This window comes from Rhinopithecus roxellana, chromosome 8, assembly GCF_007565055.1.
Source record: "Rhinopithecus roxellana isolate Shanxi Qingling chromosome 8, ASM756505v1, whole genome shotgun sequence".
Taxonomy (NCBI): domain Eukaryota; kingdom Metazoa; phylum Chordata; class Mammalia; order Primates; family Cercopithecidae; genus Rhinopithecus; species Rhinopithecus roxellana.
In genome coordinates this window covers 102,010,933-102,031,873 of record NC_044556.1, presented here as the reverse complement: position 1 = coordinate 102,031,873, position 20,941 = coordinate 102,010,933, and the positions used below count along the sequence as shown (strand labels likewise).

The 20,941-nt window shown below is 36.4% G+C and overlaps 1 protein-coding gene across 4 annotated transcripts in view; it reads right to left on the bottom strand.

Moving 5' to 3' along the window:
• The window catches only part of RYR2 (ryanodine receptor 2), a 793,619-nt gene that overhangs the window by 110,535 nt on the left and 662,143 nt on the right, over positions 1-20,941 (bottom strand). For all 4 annotated transcript variants that reach the window (XM_030936088.1, XM_030936090.1, XM_030936089.1 and 1 more), the window contains exons 66-72: positions 20,377-20,458; positions 17,147-17,277; positions 12,811-13,131; positions 11,310-11,550; positions 10,841-10,928; positions 8,207-8,299; positions 876-1,046 (exon numbers count right to left, since the gene is read on the bottom strand). In XM_030936088.1, coding sequence (XP_030791948.1) covers positions 876-1,046; positions 8,207-8,299; positions 10,841-10,928; positions 11,310-11,550; positions 12,811-13,131; positions 17,147-17,277; positions 20,377-20,458 — 1,127 coding nt within the window. The remainder of the gene's footprint in view (positions 1-875; positions 1,047-8,206; positions 8,300-10,840; positions 10,929-11,309; positions 11,551-12,810; positions 13,132-17,146; positions 17,278-20,376; positions 20,459-20,941) is intronic.

The following is a 20,941-nucleotide window of genomic DNA, read 5'->3' as shown; positions in this document are numbered from 1 at the left end:
CCACAGTAAGGACGTTAAAATTCAATGGAATCAAGTTTCCAATTCATAACAAGAAGGGGGCATAGCATGCTTTCTTGGACTGAAATAGAAGTATATCTCGAGTATTCTTCCAAATCTCCACAAAGTCAGTTTAGCCCTTAATAACATCCTCCACGACCTAGTAATAGCGAGGGAAATGCAACTGAGAATCAAACTCTAGAGAACTGCCAATAGAGCTGCGTGATGCTGCCCACTCCCACAGCTTCCCCTCAGTTCACTCATTTTAGAATATCAAATGCTGCATGTACAGTGACGAGCTTCAGTGATTCAATGTGGAATGGAGAATGTGTCCTCCAATTTACATAAATATAAAATAGAAATTCCAGTGTGCAAAATACTGCATCCTCATTTGCATAGCTATTAGAGGACATCGTAAAATCTTGAGAACTTAAATCTTGCAGAGGAAAACAGCAGCTGATTTAAAAGTCAACACCTTATCTACCCACAGTTGGCACAATATATTATGCTTCTAACATTGAAAAATCACCCTTCATAAATCTGAATATACTTCTCATCACAAACTTTCTATAGAAGTTTATATGAAATCCATTTTTTTTCACTAGCGGAGATTGGTTTGTGTCTTTTCTGTTTGGTTCTTGAATGTGCCCCGGAGGTGATTAACATAACTTAGAAATAAAAACAGCCTCAAAAAAAAAAAAAAAAAAAAAAAAAAAAGCAGTCTTTATGTTTGAGTCTTGGGACCTGTCTAGAAAACCTGCTTAATAAAACATGTCATGCAAATGGAATATTGACACAGGGCAGTGAGACAAAGGAATCAAACACTGGGAGTCTGGCTGTCAGACAATCATTACTGCTGGGATGAAAAGGAGACTTACCAGGCTAAATCGATTTTTGGCCAGAGCAATGAGCTCCTGGTCCCCTGGGGCACAGATGTTCAACCCAATGGGCAGTAAGCGCTTCAGAGCTGCTACAATCAGAGAGGTCTGCATGGAATACCGATCTCCTTTACGCTTCATTTTCTTCCTTTCCTGATCAGAAACAGCTGCCTATGGAACAAGAGAAGTGCTGGGATCTGAACCTGCTTCTCTCACATGTAGAACCACTACGACTCTTCTCTAACTTGTCACTTCGTCTTCCTTATTTTCTGCTGCTCCCTAGTTTTGAAAATCTTCCTATCTTGAGAATAATTTTTCTCTTCCCATCTTAGCACCTTTTGCTAATTTTAAGTCCTACCCTCAGATTCCTATTATAATTCACTGGTATGCATTCCCATGTAATTTTTAGAAGAAAAATGAAAATTGTAATTTTAGGGAAGCAGATAAATATATAAAAATTCTATAGTAATTTTAGATATTGCGTGCTTTCTAATTTTCAATGCTTAAGAAAGAAATACAAGAATAAAGGGCTTATTTTTCCTTTGACAAATGCTTGCTTTGATATATGTATACATGTATATCGTGTGTGTGTGTGTGTGTGTGTGTGTGTGTGATCTAATATATCTAGAACAATTACAAAATTTCCTTTTATACAGTCTGCAAACTTGTCTTCTTAGAGCCTCAGTTCCTGTCTAATAGAAATAGAAGTAATATACTCATCGGAGTTTCATAAATACTCAGGACTATCTGGATAACCAGTTTACAATTGAATACTGCCATGTTACTCAAGGGCTCTCTCATGATGTTTTTGAGGCTTATGCTAGCAACACAGGGTCACCTTAAATGACAGAGTCTAATTTTCACTGGGTAATGAGTATTCTATCAAGAGGGCATGTTCTAATGTCAAAATGAAAATAATTGTGCCACATCCACTTATTTGTGCATGTCGAATATTTGGTAGCAGGAATTCAAACTTGCAACATAGTTCCATGATAATGAAATGATAATGAAAAATGTTTTAATATTTACAAATATAAATACATTGTAATAGTCTTGGGCTACTGAGAAAAAAACAAAATAGAATTTAATATACAAGTGATCTGTTTTACTCAACAGAAGGTAAAATATATCATAGCATGAGGTTGAAAGATATTTTTAGGATAGCAAGAGTAGTGAAACAAGTGAGTCACCATACAGCAATGGTAGCTTATGTATTACATTATAAAATGTATTATGTAATAATTATACTATATATTGATATGTTACGTTAAACCTATAATTTTCTGAACCATAGCAGTAAGAATCACACTTCTGTTCCAAAAAGATGTGCTTATTGTATGAATCCCATTTTTATATGTACCAACTTGTAAGAGATTATTCTGAGTAAGCTTATTAGGAAAAACATGATGAATAATTTGTACTGTTAAGTTGTTAATTCATTAAAAAATGGATCAGTCATTTAAAATGGGCTCTTTGTTCAAACGACAACATAACTAAACATGATAAAAATAATTACCCAAATGAAGAACCACTACCCGAAAAATTAAGCAAATTGATACAAATTATACAAACATACTTCTGTCCATTACTGGTAGTTTAGTTTCAGCAAAGCAACATCCCCAATGTAGCCTAAATTGTATTGGTTTGGAGTTTTCCTAGTCTAAATTTGTTGGTGTTAGAATTTTCATTGATTTTAACCTGGAAAGTTCTTTTGGTTTTATGGTCGTAGAGGCAGAAGGAGCTTATATCTGGTTTAATATTTATAAATATTTGTGAGCTTATAATAAAAATAATCAACACTAAACGCATCTACAAATTACTCAATTTTGAGTAATACTAGCTAAATGAATTCCTACTTATACACAAACAATAATTTTGCTTTCCACCCCAGAAGAAATCTAGAACTGGAAAGAGTAGTAAATATTTGAACATTTATGGGTGATATCACTGTTAATATGAGGAAATTAAATCTATAAGCAATAAAATATACTCCTGTACACATATATTGGGTATTTTTTGTTCATTTGTTTAGTGCCTATTTCCTTGCCAAACTATGTAGCTCCTTTGGGGCAGCTGCCAAACCTGTTTTGTCCTTTCTCTGTATTCAGAGCCAAGCACTGTGCCTTGCTCATAGGAGCTGCTCAATAATTTAAACAGAGCCGCCAAAGCGAATGAACTTGCACACTTTTTCATTTTCAATCTGAGCATTTGGATCAGTTATGAAGATGTAATAACATGGCCCATATGTGGGCATATTTAAGAAGGGAAGTGGGATAACCTGAGTCCTTTCTTAAATCAATCACCTGAGTGCTTTTTCTTTTTCTTTTTTCTTTCTTTTTCTTTTTTTTTTTTTTTTGAGACAGAGTCTCACTCTGTTACTAGGCTGGAGTGCAGTGGTGCGATCTTGGCTCACTGCAGTGCCACCTCCTGGGTTGAAGCAATTCTCTGCCTCAGCCTCCCGAGTAGCTGGGATTACAGGTGCCTACCACCATGCCTGGCTAAATATTTTTGTATTTTTAGCAGAGATGGGGTTTCACTATCTTGGCCAGGCTGGTCTTGAACTCCTGACCTCATGATCCACCTGCCTCGGCCTCCCAAAATGCTGGGATAACAGGTGTGAGCCACCATGCCCGGCCACCTGAGCCCTTTCTTAAATCAATCAAGCAATCAATCAATTAGTCAACCTCTGCTTCTGCCTCCAATCTCTCTCACACACCCACAAACATACAAATATGACTGTAACAATTTCACATAAAATAGCCTTAAATTTAATACTGGACCAGGAAAATAAGAAAGACATCAAACAGACTCTTCTTCAAAGATACTATTAGACTTGAGCAAAAACAGTGCTATGGCTGCATAAAATGGGATAGTAGCAGACTCCACCACCCTCTCTCCTCATGACCCATCTAGAAAAGACTAATTTTTCAATACCTATTCAAATCCTCACTTACCTCTGACATCTTTGATTATCCTATCAATTTCTTTCTCTCATACGTTTTCTAAGTACTTATTAACTATATGATTGTTAGATATCCAGTTGCATTTTAACTTTACCAATTTGTTACTACAATTCATATCTGTTAAAATTTGTTGCATGCCTACAATCTGCGAGGCACAATACACACAGTATTCTGATGTTTACAAGCCTCCATCAAGGTAAGCAACATGACAAGCATTTTGCTGCTACCAACAGTGAGGTTTCAGATGAGTGAAGGGATTATGAAGTGGCAGAGTCAGCACTCCAGGCTGATCTGCCTCTGAAAGCCAAGCTCTTTCCTTTACCACATTATGAACGGGAAGCACAGTTTTAATCGGTTTCACAGGACCTTTCTGTTAGAACTTACAAAAAATGTTCTAATATTCCTACAATGAAATAGCCTACCAAAAAAAAAAAAAAAAAACCCACAAAAAGCTACCTTTTTGTATTTTAGATATAGTAATTATAAAAATGAGCCTAGCTTTAAATGTCCAAGGCCTGTGATTACATTTCAACAGGAAATGAAATCCTAAGAAAAAAATAGAGTACAATTGTGTAATGCAACAGGCAAAACCCACCTTTTCTCACACCCACAAATAAACACAGAGAACCTGTAATAAATGCTATCTATCTATCTATCTATCTGTCTATCTATCTATCTATCTATCTATCTATCTATCTATCTTTTTTTTGTTTGTTTGTTTGTTTTGAGACAGAGTTTTGCTCTTGTCGCCCAGGCTAGAGTGCAATGGCACAATATCGGCTCACTGCAACCTCCACCTCCTGGGTTCAAGTGATTCTCCTGTTCTCGACCTCCTGAGTGGCTGGGATTACAGGTGCCCGCCACTACACCAGGCTAATTTTTCATATTTCTAGTAGAGATGGGGTTTCACCACATTGGCCACGCTGGTCTCAAACTCCTGACCTCAGGTGATCTGACTGCCTCGGCCTCCCAAAGTGCTGGGATTACAGGCGTGAGCCACCGTGCCTGGCCTGGTCTATGTTTTTTAAAATAAGTTACAAAAACCCCAAGTTTCATAAGACAAGTTAGGAAAATTTCAAACATGTTATTACAAATTTCAGCAATGCTAGCCATATAATGTGGTGCCACTGTGGATTTCGTACCACTGCAACAGTGAGTCAGTAAACGCAAAGTAAAATAAGATACATTTTTTAAAAGCCCAATGACCACATTTATAAATTCTTTAAAATCAAAATTTATTTCATCCATATTAATTAGGTAGTTACTAGGCACCAAGCACTGCATTGAGCTTTAGAGTTACCAAGTGAATGACATATGTTTCCTGCCCTTGAGGAACAGATATCTAAGTCACAGATGGGCTGCAGAACAAGGGACCACGTGCTCTGCTAGGAGAAATCAAGGGCTAAGAGGGCACATGGGAAAGCAGAAAGAGAAAGGCTTCGCTGTAGGGAAAGCAGTCATATGCTATTCTGTGGGTGCAAAAGTAATCACAGTGTTTGCCATTGAAAGTAATAGCAAACACCAGGTTTACTTTTGCATCATAATACATACAGCTCTGTCATATGCAAACTGACATACTGAGTAAAAGTAAACTAAGGTCCACTTTTCACAGTGATCACCATCATTACACATATCCCTGAGGGTTTCCATGCCACACATAGGTGGTCACTTTCTTTCCTTATGGCCAATTTTCTATGCACTGGCCTCTCTCTGCCTTGTGAGCTATGTACATTTTGCTCTATGTCAAAATGAGGTCCCCTCTCCCAGATCACCATATTCTAGACTGGCCTGCTGGCTTCAATCTATTTTCTATTTAGAAAATAGTTTTGGAACTGGCACTGCATACAAACAGTGATTACCCCTTGCTTGAGTGACTGGCTGAAGACTGATAGGAATCACTTGTCCTCTGGTTCCTGTTTCTACTTGCATTTGGTCTAAATCTGTTCGAAAGGAGTTCCTTTTTCCTTGAGAACTCTGCAGGGCGGCTCTCTCTGCTGCTTTGATGCCTCAGGCAGATGGTTTGAGATCTTGTTACAAGAATCCCTGAAGCACTGGGCATCCCTCCCTTCTCAGTATTACGGGGGAAACAATTCTGCATCCACTCCGCCTCATAGGTAACACCTACGGCAATCCTCCTGTTAACCACTCTCGACACTAGGCTTGGGTCCTTCATGCCATCCAGGTTCAGCAGAGCCCCCCAATAATGCTGAAAAACTGCAGTTCCTGTGCTTCTATGGCAGACATAATTACTCTCAGATCTATCCACATACTGAAACACGTGGACATCATGATTGCTTGAGCAAAACAATATAAAACATGAATGTGTTGACTCTATTGTTTGAACTAGAAACATTATTTCAAGCAAAAAAAAAAGTGTATTATACCTACATGATATAAAATTACAAATAATTTTTTAAACTTTTAAAAATAAAGAAGCTAAGTATAATCAGTAATTTCTAAAAATTTCAACTTTATTACTATTATTTTCTTTCTTTCTTTCTTTTTTATAAAGATGGTCTCACTCTGTGGCCCCAGTTGGAATACAATGATGTGATCATAGCTCATTGCAGCCTTGAACTCCTGGGCTCAAGCAATCATCACACCTTAGCCTCCTTAAGTGGCTAGAACTACAGGTGTATGCCACCACACCTGGCTAATTTTTTAACATATTTTGTAGAGATAGGGTCTTACTACGTTGCCCAGGCTGGTCTCGAACTCTTGGCCTCAAGCAGTCCTCCCACCTCAACCTCCCAAAGCCCTAAGAATTACTATCATTTTCTATATGTTTTGTCTCAGAGTACTATAAGTCATATATTTAAAAAAAAAAAAACTCAATTTTTTAGTTTGAGAAAATTTGTGGGTCAGAAATGTTAAAATTAAGAGGCTCTTATCCATTACTTCCCTTTTTTCTTCTTGCAAATAAGACTAAACTGTGTTACTATTAGCCAATGTTTATGGATGTCTCACTCTACGTTCTACAATGTGCAGTGCTTTGAGAGCATCTTTGAGAATCACTGGACTCAACTGACGGCAAAGAAGGAAAAGGATGTCTGTACAGGAATACACAGACATCTCCTGGCATTAGCTTCTAGTTCATGTGCCGTCGGGTCAAACACATGGCATTCAAAACTCTAAACAAGACTAGGCCTATCAAGCAATGCCATTCTACTTCCCTGGTGGCAGATCACAGAGCAGGCTTGAGGATCGGGTGACTTCTGGAGGTCAGTGGAGTGGGTGTCCCCAAGCTACTCTGTTGCCAGAATGTATTGAGTCAGTAGAGGCTAATTTCCTCTGCCTGAGTACCACTCATTTTTGGATCTTTGCCCATTTGGCTGCCAAATGTTACCACATGTAATATATTTATTTCTCATTTAGCAGGAATTAAATATACAAAGCCCTTTAAAAATGTTGTAAATGGAAGCTCCTCCCCTCCCCAATACGATAGAGAAAACAAAAATCTGGAAAGATACTTCCTACTTCATGTGTGAGAACCTGGAATTCGTCCATGTGGCTTTTAAATAATGCAGCAAATTTATTTTGAGGTCTGTTTATTTGGTACACATAAGCACACAAATATTCACACTTGATGGATACGTAGTGTTGACGTGTTAAACACACATTATACTGACTGATAATTTTGTGAGTGGGGTGTGGGGTGTGTGTGTGTGTGTGAAGCATGTCTTTATTCTGTTGCTCTGACATCTTGGAGAATTGCTAATCCTGGGGAGACAGCAGCTCCTCCCATGGTTAGGCAAGTCCTAGAGAAAGAAATGGGTTCCTTGGTCTGGGAAGCTTGCTTTTTGTATACAAATCAACTAATCCAGAGCCCACACTGACCCCCACCTCCCCCATGGGGCTCTTATACTTTCGGCTACTATCCACCTGCCCTTATCACTCTGGGACTAGGTATCAGGCAACCAAGAACAGCCTCTTTGAGGTGGAGCCCCTGAAAATTATTCAAATTAGCCAACCAGAAACCCATTTGCCATGCTTTGTCCACTCCTTCCAGTGCAGACCATGAGGGAAGCTCTCACCCACGTCTTCTCCTTGCTTTCTCTGCCTCCTGACCAACCCTGACCCCTCCCCAGGGGCCCTGCTTGGCATGGCATGCCTCCTGTTTCCAGGGATCTGTCAATAGAAATGCCTTCCTCCATAACAGTCATTTCCCATCTGCATGTCTTAACCGCGCCCAATTCAAACAAATTCCGGTGACCTTAAAACAGCTTGCGTGTTTTAACCAATTTATAACATTACCAATCTATCAGATTCCAGTTACAAATCTTCGAAAATCTAAAAAAAAAAAAAGGTCAATCCATGAAAGTCACATTCGGATATTTTCTAGAAGAGTGAAACAGTTTACCGTCATACCTTGGACATCTTGGACTTGGTATCAGTAATAAGGAAAGACATATTGTTGATTTCATTCTGTACAACGAAGTTCTGCTCTTCCCTTTTGAAATTCTGAGAGGTTGCAAAGGAAATTTCAGTTAAAACCACTTCAAGAAGTCTTTGTAATTAGAGGTTACACAGAACCTACAAGCTTTTACAGAGATAAGTATTAATTTGATATATAAGAAACATCAAAAAAGGATACAAGTATTTCTTGAGTATCTAATGAGGGTACCTGGCTAGGAGAAACAGTTCTGTGAACTAGATATGAATATGCACATTGCAAAGATGGGAAAACTAAGGTTCAGAAAATGTAATTGCAAGATAACACGTTTACCAAGGAGTAGCATGAATATTCAAACCTCTGATTAGCTGGTGAAAGGCATATACTGATTCCTGAGATTAATTAACATAGACTTTCCAAGGACGCATAGAACTATGATGTAACTTTCTATTCTGTCAGATTGTTTACCTATTTTTAAAATACCATATCATTATTTATTCCCTTTTAATTTGGGAACATAAAAAGACTGGCAAGATCAATTTAGCTTTAAATATTTGGGGAAAAACATAACACATTAGCCAATTTATGTTTATATTAATATATGCCCATGAGATTCAAAAATACATATTCAGATATTTTTGCTTATTCTTGAAAGTATGATTAGACGTTCATCTGAAAACTTACTGATTATGATAAATACCCTTGTTCCAAACTTTCATCTTGGACCTAAATCTAAAGACACTTCTTCGGCATTTTAATGACTGAGGAAGCTGAAGATTTTCAGTTCTTCAAATAAAAATATACAGTTTTTTTGTTTTTGTTTTTGTTTTTGTGAGACAGAGTCTCGCTCTGTCGCCCAGGCTGGAGTGCAGTGGACGGATCTCGGCTCACCGTAAGCTCCGCCTCCCGGGTTCACGCCATTCTCCCGCCTCAGCCTCCCGAGTAGCTGGGACTACAGGCGCCGCCACCTCGCCCGGCTAATTTTTGTATTTTTAGTAGAGATGGGGTTTCACTGTGTTAGACAGGATGGTCTCGATTTCCTGACCTCGTGATCCGCGTGCCTCAGCCTCCCAAAGTGCTGGGATTACAGGCGTGTGCCACCGCGAACCGTAAAAACATGCAGTTTTTAATAATTTTTTCCTGGGCTCCCGCTATTTTCCCATTAGGCATTCTAGGTGAAGTAACTCAACAGGAAAAACAAGAGGCAAAAAGCAAAACTTCATCGTTGTTCTTTGGCAGCTCAAAATGGACTGATTTCTTCTGAAATGTATTTATTTATTCATTCATTCATGTATGTATTTAGGGACAGGGTCTGGCTCTGTCACCCAGCCTGGGATGCAGCTTGCAATGATACGGCACTGTGGCCTCAAACTCCTGAAGTCAAGCAATGTTCCTACCTGTCACTGGGCATGCATTATCTATCTATCTATCTATCTATCTATCTATCTATCTATCTATCTATCTATCAATCAATCAATCATCTATCTGTCTGTCTGTCTATCTATCTACATATCTAATCTATTTATCTTTTTAGAGTGGATTTTGAATTTTCCTTCAGAATACCTTGGCTGATCTATTGCATCCCCCAAACATGAGTTACACAGGATAAATAAATTTGTATCTTTGTGAAGATATAAAGATACAAAGTTTCCTATTAAGTTTGACAGACTCCTCAGATGTAGGCAATAAATAATATTTATTATCCCAAATATTAAATGTGAATAATTTAAAAATATTATGTGTCCAAAGTAATTTGATTTGAACACATAATATTTTACAGTCTGATGAACTGGTAAGATATCTCAGATGATAAAACTGAGGTTGAAATTTTTATTTTTATTTTCTGTCTCCCATTTACAGAGTGACATAGAATTATAATTGATATAAAAATTCTAAACTTTTAAAAAATTCAGGATAATCATCAGTGCTGAATTACCTATATTCTGCTAGTTACTGAAAATAAATGATAGAACACTACACAATTCTTATGATAGAATACTATACAATTCTTATGATTAAAATCTTTTCAATTTAAAAATGTATAGTTCCACTTGCACTATACAAAATAGTGAAAATTCACCAAATGTGTACTTTAGAAATTCTATAAACAGGATTGTCAGTAGAAAGAAGCTTTATTTTAAAAGCCAACAGATTCTAAAATGTGAGCCAAACTAAATTCCTATAGAAGTAAAGTGTGTGAAGATAAAACAAATTTATGGAAGCGGTACCTTTACAAGTAATATGAGTGTGTGTTATTGTTGGAAATCACTAGTCTATTTAAGCACATCTCAAACTGAGTACTGCATATTAAGAGAACAAAATGCCAAGAGACAGGGAAAGCTAGATAGTAAAAATAGTACATCTTTATGTAATGTCAATATTAGTCTAAAATTTAGAGGCAAATTTAACATATGTTTATGGAGTGCAACTAAAAATTCCTGTGATTTTTTTAAGAAGATAAATTGCAAAACTCAAAAGAGGGTTTACATTCCCTCAGACTCCTCAGGGGAACCTATTCTCTCTCCTCAACTGTTACATGAAACCTAGGAGGCAAGTAGGCAGGTGCCTACCAAACAGTAGGCATGATCTGTCAATATTTTCACACTCACATGGGATTTCGACCAGTAGATAAACACTTCTGCCACCATGCGGAAGAGCTCCTCTGCTTCTGGGTTAGGCTCCTTTAGCCACTTTGCCCTGGATCACACAATAAATAAAGCGGTTTCACAGCTACTCCTTAAAGTTAATTTTAAAAAAAATCACCCTCCTAAAGTTAAATGTACTGACCACAGAGCTCATGGTGGTTTCAGCATAGAGCTGTAACATTAAAAAAAAATTTAAACATCATAACTGTCAAACTGTTAACTTTTACATGCAAAATCAGAATGAAATGACCAACTTTGATTTTAAGGCGTTTAATTTTAAGCCGAAAATTAACTTACCTATAAACAATTAATTATATTATAATTACCAACAAGCTCATGGCCAAATAGTGAATGAAGCAATTCAAGAAGGACATATGAGTCAAGAAAGGTTATCACTGAATTGGGGAAATTACTAAATTACTTTTGATCATACCTGTTATAGTCCACAAATCTAATCAAGAGAGGGTAGAAGGCATAGAGATCTCTGGCCAGCGTGGTGAACTCATCTAGGATGAGGAGTTCAGCCTCTGACATGTCCCCCCTGGCCTCGGCTTTCAGGTGGTCTTCTTCAGACACCACCATGGCTGCCTTTTTCTTGAGTTTCTCCATTAACGGCAAGAAATGAGTTTTCAAGAGCTGAGGTTTCACTTTATTTATTATAGGCTGGGAAAACACTGTTTAAAGACAGACATTAGTATTCTGCTCTGTATAACCATTCATTAAAATGATGATAGATTATAATTCTAATTGCAACATGATTAAAGCCTCCTTCTCCAGCACATGACTTCCTTAAGGGTGCAGCTCATGCCTCAGCCATTTTTCTAGTCCAAGCTCTAATTGCACAGTTGCTATTACAAAAAAATGATTACTGAGTTGAATTCAATGATCTTCCTTGTTTTTAGAATAGATTGATAGCTAATTTAGAATGGAAAAAAAGATTTTCAGTCATTTTGGAAATCATTTTCACACAATAAATAAAATCCCCAAATGAAAAAATTTCCCCTAACCCTTAGAATAGGAACAAGCTCTGCTACATAATTACTACATGAGACTATATGCAGTTATCTCATTTTAACTATCTCCATCCTTGGCCCAATGGAAGGGTTAGATTACATGGAACACTGCTCTCTTATTTAATAATAACCATAGTTATTAGTAATAGTTCTAAACTTGATTAGGCCATTTTTTAAAATTATTTTTCCCCTGAAGGTAACATATATGCGTTGGGGAAAAGAACACAAGAGAAAAGTTAAAGTCAACCATAAACATCTATCCAAATTAATAAGTCATTGCTGCATTTCTTTGGAGTTTTCATCAGTAGATACATTAATATACATATATATTACACATATAACATTCTGAATTCATTGTTTTAAAACCTCTTCATTTTGCCCTTCATAACATGTGGATTTCCAGGGCATAAAACATTGTTGGAACTTTAACATTTAAAGATGACATAACATTCTGGCATGTAGATGTACACAACTTATTTAGCCATATTCTAGTTATTGGATACTTAGAGTGTTTTAAACTTTTCCATATAAATAATGCAATAATTGTAGATATTAGACTACATTTTTTTGGTTTACCCATTTTTTGGTTTAACCACAGATGGCTAAAAGTGGATTGCTAAAAGTTGAACGTTTTATTTTTGTCTCTGGCTATAGAATCATTAGTTTTTCCTGCTGTGTTTATTGATTAATCTTACAGAGACTGACAAGTCAGAAAAATACTTACTTAAAAGTAGTAACTATTTAAAATAAACCCAATACCTGTTTTTATCTACATTAAAAAACAGCATGACAAATAATCCTATTTTTGAGTAAAGAAAATATTAATAAAAATTGTGATGGGAAAATTCTAGTTTATATATTTAAAATTCTTTTGGAAATAAAACAGATTTAAGGGGTGCAATGTCTTCTTCTGATGCTTACCTGCTAGCCTCTTCATCCAGGCTCCCTCATCAATCCCCAAGTTATTATATATGATTTTCAATATGTTCCCTAGAAGTGTGTTCATGTGCTCTGAGTTCAGGGCTGTGCAGCACATCTCGGCCCGTTCTGGATTGTTCTCAGGTCCATGCTCCCACCAGCGAGACATGTAGCTGCAAAGCATGGGCAGTATGACTTCCATGACATGTGGCATTTGAGTGTAGCGAATGCCGGACTCAGCTAATTCCACGATTTCTTCCATGAGTTTCTCCAAAGACGGTATATTTGGACAAACATCTTCCACGTTAGTTGGCAAACTGAGCGCTGGAGAGGTACACATAAAAATGGAGTATATTCAAAGAAAGTACTGAGATGATATGGCAGATTTCCACAGGCAACTATCGCATTTTGGACTTCAACACTTAGCAAGGCCTGGCATGCTTTCAACTGGCTCCTTCTGTTTTTCAAGGTAGCTATTTCAAAGCTTCTGTTTCCCCCAAGTCCCTACTGTACCATCACTCCCAGAAAACAGCCATTCCTCCCACTTCACAGCAAACAAGAGTATCAAATATTTCCTCCTCTAACTTTGCTGCTCTCACGACCTACAAGCCATTTATGGCTGGCTCCACACTGGCCTCCTTTCCCCGTCTCTGAGGAAGTTTTGAAGTCCTCCACTCATGGCTCCACCGAATACCCGATGCCTTGCTCAGGCCTGTATTTTCAGCCCTCTAATACCTCCTACCCAGCAGACACTCAAATCTTTCCTGGATTACTTAGCTTTCCAGGCACTCTCCGTCCGCAGGAACAAAGCTGCTTTTCACTGCGCAGCAAAATCACACTTTACAACTCATCTTTCCAACCGTTCAGTGGCATTGCATATCCCTGACCAAATTCCCTTTTCCTAAAACTCCCTTCTTTCTTAACATCAATGCACCCAGTCTTTCTGGCTCCCTCTGAACGTTGTCAGTGTCCTTACTGACTCTCTTCTCCTTGCTGAACTTTGTTGTTGTTGTTGTTGAGACGGAGTCTCGCTCTGTCGCCAGGCTGCAGTGAGGTGGCACGATCTTGGCTCACTGCAACCTCTGCCTCCCCAGTTCAAGCGATTCTCCTGCCTCAGCCTCCCGGGTTCAAGCAATTCTCCTGCCTCAGCCTCCTGAGTAGCTGGGATTACAGGCACGCACCACCGTGCCCAGTTAATTTTTGTATTTTTAGTAGAGACGGGGTTTCACCATTGGTCAGGCTGGTCTTGAACTCTTGACCTCGTGATCCACTTGCCTCGGCCTCCCAAAGTGCTGGGATTACAGGTGTGAGCCACCGTGCCTGGCCCTTGCTGAACTTTTAAATGCTGATTATCTTTAGGAATCTATCTTTGATCCTCTTCTTGTTTTTGGTTTGCATGTTCATCTAGACCATTTTGGCCATTCTTTCTGCTATAAGCTAATATCTCTAAAGCCATGTTTCTTAGAAACTGTTCTGACTCATCCTGGATGTCTCAAGCACAACTAAAACACAATGGGTCTAAATTTAAACTTCTCCTTTTCTCTCCAGCCTATCTTGAGCATGCACTAACTTGGTGGGGACAGTATCCAGTCAGTCACCCAGGCAAGAAACCTGGGAGAACGTCTAGGCTGTGATGCTCCCTCATCTGCCACACGAGATGACTCTACCTCTAGGAGCTCTCACAATCAACACACATACATGCTGTCCAAGGGGCCTGCTCAGTCACCTTGCTCTTGAATTACCACCTATTCTAATTGCTGACTTATAGCTATTCATGTTCCTTATTGTTGTCAGGATACATTTCTGAAATGCAAATCTACTCATTTTACCTTTTTTTTTTTCTTTTCTTTTTTTTTTTGAGACAGAGCCCTGCTCTGTCGCCCAGGCTGGAGAACAGTGGTACAATCTTGGCTCATCGCAACCTCCACCTCCTGGGTTCAAGAGATTCTCCTGGCTCAGCTTCCCGAGTAGCTGGGATTACAGGTGCCCACCACCACATCCGACTACTTTTTTTTATTTTCAGTTCAGATGGGGTGTCACCATGTTGGCCAGGCTGGTTTCGAACTCCTGACCTCAGGTGCCTGCCTCCGCCTCCATAAGTGCTGGGATTACTGGTGTGAGCTACTGCGCCTGGCTCATCTTACCTCTTTAAAGCCAGTAAAAGGATTCTATTTGCCACTGGTATAGTCCCCACTCCTTACCCGACATAAAAAGCCTTCCTCCTCTCTTTCTGGCTTTCATTATTGTCTCATCTTTCACCCTTTACTCTCCTGAACACTATCTCCAACCATGTTAGAATGCTTGAAGTTTCTCCTCATGGAGCAGAGTTTCAGTCTTCCTAATTTCAAGACTCATCTTGTATCAGCTTTGTGAAGTCTTTCCAGGTGTTCTTGGCTAAAACTGCCTTTTTTCTTGTCCCCAGTGCTCTTTATTTTTATTATTATTATTATTATTATTATTATTTTGAGACAGTGCATTGCTCTGTTGCCCAGACTTGAGTGCAATGGCACAATCTCAGTTCACTGCAACCTCTGCCTCCTGGGTTAAAGCGATTCTCTTACCTCAGCCTCCCAAGTAGCTGGGATTATAGGGGCCTGGCACCATGCCTGGATAATTTTTTATTTCTAGTTGAGACAGGGTTTCACTATGTTGGCCAGGCTGGTCTCGAACTCCTGACCTCGTGATCCACCCACCTCGGCCTCCCAAAGTGTTGGGATTATAGGTGTGAGCCATTGTGCCCTGGCCCCAATGCTCTTTATTCTTAATTCTATCACATATGTTATCGATCTTTCTCCCTTGACTGCCACTAAAAAGTCCCTGAGGAAAAAAATCGTCTTCTTCATCTTTGTATCGTATCTCCCTCATCCACCACAGGGTACATCACAAACAAGTATTTGTTGATGACTAAAAGATGAAATCATTACATTTAATTTCTTTACTTTGTTATGCAAATGATATTATAGAAACGTAAGCAGGTAAATTATCTGCTTTGTGTATTTCCTTATCTGTAATGAAATAACAAATCTGCTTCATTATTGGTTCATAGCAAAAATATGAACTGATCAAAAGCCTCAATAAGGCAAACTTTATATGTTTACACAGAAGATTAAGAGCTCAAACAACCATTTTTCACTAACTACTTACAAATATATTGTGGAAATTATGTGGAAAAATATTATGAAGCACATTCAACATATTTTTCTTTAACTTCATGTTTATATAAAGTCAGAATTATAAAATAGTCAAATAATGATTACATGAATTATTAAAAGATTCTTTACTTCATGAAATTCACTGTAAAATCAGTATAACCAGCAGCTCCCATAAAAACATGAGTTATACAGAGAAATAAGCTAATAAACAGGTATGAATTTGTGAACAGCAAACAATCCTTGCCCAAACTGTGAGAGCTCTTTAGGGCTATTGGAAAACAACTAAAATATAATAAACTTTATCAGACTTAGAAGACATTAAACAGGAAAAATATTCTATAAGAGATCACTTTTGTAGTGTTCAGGCTATGAGAACTGTGCTTTGATTGCTTGAAAGTACTGATTAGAAGAATAACTAGTTTATACTTTATTATTTGTACATCCAACTCAATTCAAATCCTAGTTAATAATTCAAATAAATTCTCAAAGTCCAACCATTGAAACCATCAGCAAGGGTTCAAAAGCTTTCTTAACTGGGACAGTGGAAAAAATGGGCCTATCTGCCCAGTGAATAATCAGATTTTCCTAAACGCAACATGAATCGTGAGGATCTGTAGATTCTCTTTATCTATATAGGGAAACATAAATCTTAGGGACACATAAACTTGGGCCAGGTGCAGATTTAAAGTCATTGATTGTCCCTCAGATTTATGTTTTAAAGTGTTTTCATGAAAAAAGCTTCAACTATTAAAAAATCACATGGAATAAAATTGCCCTAATAAGGTAGACATATCTGGTGAAAAAGAAATAATTAAAGGTATAAATTCATAAAATCTAAGTAATAAAAATAGCATACACCTTGCTGACAAACTATAAAAGATAACTGAATCATAAATCAGACCAACTTATTTTTTCCATATTTGATTATTATTTTGTCTTATTTTTAAGAGTTTTAATTTGTCTATGGCTCATTAACTGAGAAGAAATCCAATGAATTTTCTTTCAGAAATACTAGGGAAATTGAATATAGTATCCAAAAACAAAGAATACCAAACAATAACATTTAAGAACAAACAAGATTGGAGATAGTAAACTGAAACAGCTCATTAAAAATCATTATTGGACAATATGATAAATATCAAGTTTTAGCTTCATATTTCAAAGCACTGCACATGTTTCTGTGTTACCTGCTCTTTCTCGTGAAGACTTGGTATTGTAGATGGAGTAAATATTATGTTTGTCCAGATGAGTTTCCAAAAATGCTACAGGAAAGGCACCAGCAAAGGCAGCAAGACATTCTCCTAATGCAGAACGTTGCCTATAAGTAGAAAATGCTTATGTTTTAATGTCTTCCAAGTGAGTAACTAAAAAAGTCATATTACAATTAGCAAGTTTAACCTAAAAGGAATAATATTCCTATGCATTAACTTCGGAATCCAGTTTCTGCATTGCTAAACATCATGTGCTTTCAATAGCAATATCCTCACCATTTGAAAAAAAGCTAAACTATCTATTAGCAAAAAATTATCTGTCAACTTTTTTCCTCATATCTGATTGGACTAGTCCTTTTATTTCATTAATTCACTTTAAAATTCTGTTTCAATTAGTGATTCTCAGACTGATTCTGATAATCTGTGTTGGTATTCCAGAAATATCAATGTTTCTTTTGGATGACTTATGTTAAAATATCTATATTTTTAGATACTTTAGAAAAAGTTCCACTGTAACTTTTTCTAAATATCTATTTTTATCAAAATGTCTTTTCCTTACCTTTGAAATTTTATTTTTTTTGTTTTCCCCAATCACTTTATAATTGCAAAATTAATTGCACAAAAAAGATTTAAAAACCAAGCCACCAAAAACCAAAACGTTGTTCAGAACCTAAAAAAATGACCTCGAATTTGTTCCAGATAAATACATACACAAAAACAACAATGACAAAAACAAAAGCAACAGCAGTAAGAAGGAATTAGAGGGTTTGAAAAAGCAGATATTAAAATATTTTTTAAAATACTAACAATTCAGGCTATATGATACTGATTTATTCATAAAAAATCAAATAATAGAACAGAATAGAAATTCTAAAAGTAATCTAGTAAATATATTACTCTATGTGATGGCTTATTTTACATCAGGGAATAAAATAAATATTTAATAAATGATTACTTTACATATGGTTGATGATTTTTAAAAATGTTAAGTTGAATCCTACATAATACCCAAGAGAAATAAAATTCAGATATATTTCTAGCAAATTCCCTTCTTATCTCAGAGATAATCATTCCAGACCTTCTCTACTTTCCTCGAGCTTTCCACATGTCTTTTCTCAGCCATCGTCTGGCTTAGGACTCAAGTCATTCTTCATTGAGAAAATAGAAGCTACTAGACACAGACCTTCCTGATATAGCTTCTACCTATTTTCTGTTACATAGAGAAAAGTTATAAGCTTCGAAAGTCGCCTTCTAAAAGATACATTCTCGACTACCTTGTTCTCTAAATTGTCTGATTATTCATAAACTATCCCTTGCCCCTATAATATTTATCAGTTTGCTTGTCTGTTTTGGTTTGGTTTCCTCCACCAGACATAAAACCTATGAGAGTAGAGAAGTATCTTGTTTATTTCTGTATCCCAGTATCTGGCATTTAATAAATATTTAGGATACAAACAATAGGATTAAAAAGTTAAATATAAGGAACTGGAAGCATGTAAAGTCTAGGAGAATAAATGTTTGAAATTCTAACTGCTAAATGTGTAGTCTAAACTTATCAGAATCATAAAACTAAGGGGAAGAAACATACATGAAATAATTGATAGATTTGATTATGTCAAAATTACATAAAATTTGATTACATAAAAATTCAACATTACCATGTCATAAAATGCTATCTGCATACAGTTTTAATATATCAACACTATAAAGGTAAAAAAATGCTAAAACTCACAAAAACAGGAGAAGCAATAGGCAAGAGGTTAATCATTTCAATAAACAAAAGCATTATTACAAATCAGCATGACAATACAGTAAGAGAAAAATAGATGCAAGATGAGAGAAGCCAATTCATAAAGTAAAGAAACACAAATGGCAAGGTAAACATGAAAAAAATAGCAAGTAGATAGTAATCAGGAAAGTGCATTTGAAAATATAAATAGGAATCCTATATTTTAATTATCACATACACAAGCACGAAAAAGAAAAAAAAGATAATCTGAGTAAGGAACAAGTGAGGAAATTAGCATTCACTTCTAAAACTTGAGAACGTAAATGGAATCCATTTTCTGAAAACATAGTGAAATGAGTACCGTAATCCTGTAATATAGGCATACCCTTTCACCTACAATTCCAAATTCTGAGAATATAGCTAAGGGAAATAAGTATAAAAATACAGTGGAATCTATGAACATAGATCTAGCTTTATATATATATTAGTGAAAAACAGAAAACAGCCAACATGTCAAAAATAAAGTCACATATCAATAAATTATACTTCCTTAATATCATTCATAACCATAAAATAATATGAAAATTGAGTTTACTTAAAATGAAAGTAAAAAATCTAAAATGTTCAGCGTAAACTCAATTATGTTTCTCCATTGATCTAATTTTCTATTTTCATGTACAACTGTCATCCTATTTTAATTATTGTAGCTTTACAGGTTTTAATATTTGGTAGGCCAAATGAGTACCTGTTCATTACTCTTTTATTCCCCTGCAAATTCTATTGGCTAGTCTCATGGGTTTATTCTTTGAAATAAACTTTTGAATGATTTTGTGAAGTTGGATAAAAAGCAAATTTCTGTTTTAAATTGTATTATAATTACAGATTAATTTGGGGAGACCTTATATCTATTCATAATTAAATCTTCTATCAGAAAATGTTTTTATTTATTCTGGTCTTTTAAAAAAACTCCCCTGTTTTTCTTTTCTGGTTCACAGAAATTTCTTACTAAAGTTACCAGTGATCTCTTTATTTTAAATTTACTGGGGATACCTTTTCTTATGTTACCTATTCACATCATTTAACACTGCAGACCACTCTGTCCTGAAACTTGAGAACATGAGAAAATAAAGCTACGTTTAATAACTGCTCATATTCATAGTTACTTTGAACTTCTGATATATAATGAGAAACTGTACTAGCAGGTGCTTTCATAAGACTCAAACACTCTAAGTTGAAACTTCATATTAAGTATAGTCTTTACCATTAGTGTTTTACTTCTTTTTATAACTCCATTGTCCTCTATTATATCAATTCTTATTTTGTTTAAAGATTGTCTAATTACTTCCAAGGAATTTCAAAGGTCAATCCGGTTTAGTTTACAACTAGGAAACAGGTTATGAAATGAAGATTCTTGAAATAAATAGTTATAAAACTTGAAGCAGTAATTAATACAAAATTAAACTTTAAAAATTCTTACCTCTCCACATAAATACTCTTGCTGGTTCCCAAAGCATACAAGCTAGTCAGAATTCTATAACAAGACACCTGGACATCTTCCACTAAGGAAAAAGAGAATCTCACTTGAAAGAAAAACCCACTTGTTTATACATTGTCCTGAGAAAGTTTAAGCTATATACTGTTAAGTTTAGGCTATATTCATCCATATGGATATTCATCCATAAAAAACAATGAAATCATGTCTTTTGCAGCAACATGGATGGAACTGGGGGTTGTTCTCTTAACTGGGGGCTGTTCTCTTAAGTGAAACAAGCCAGGTACATAAAGTCAAATATCACATTCCTCACTTATAAGTGGGTACTAAACCATGTGTACACATGGACATAGAGAGGAGAATAATAGACAAGACTCAGAAGGGTGAGGGGGCAGGAGCAGGTGGATGATGAGAAATTACTTAATGGGCACAACGTTCATTATTTGGGTGATGGATACCCTAAAAGTCCAGACAACCTTACTTGCAACCCATACATTTATACAAATAAAAATAACTGAACAAAAGGCACATCTAAGCATGCTTTTTTTTC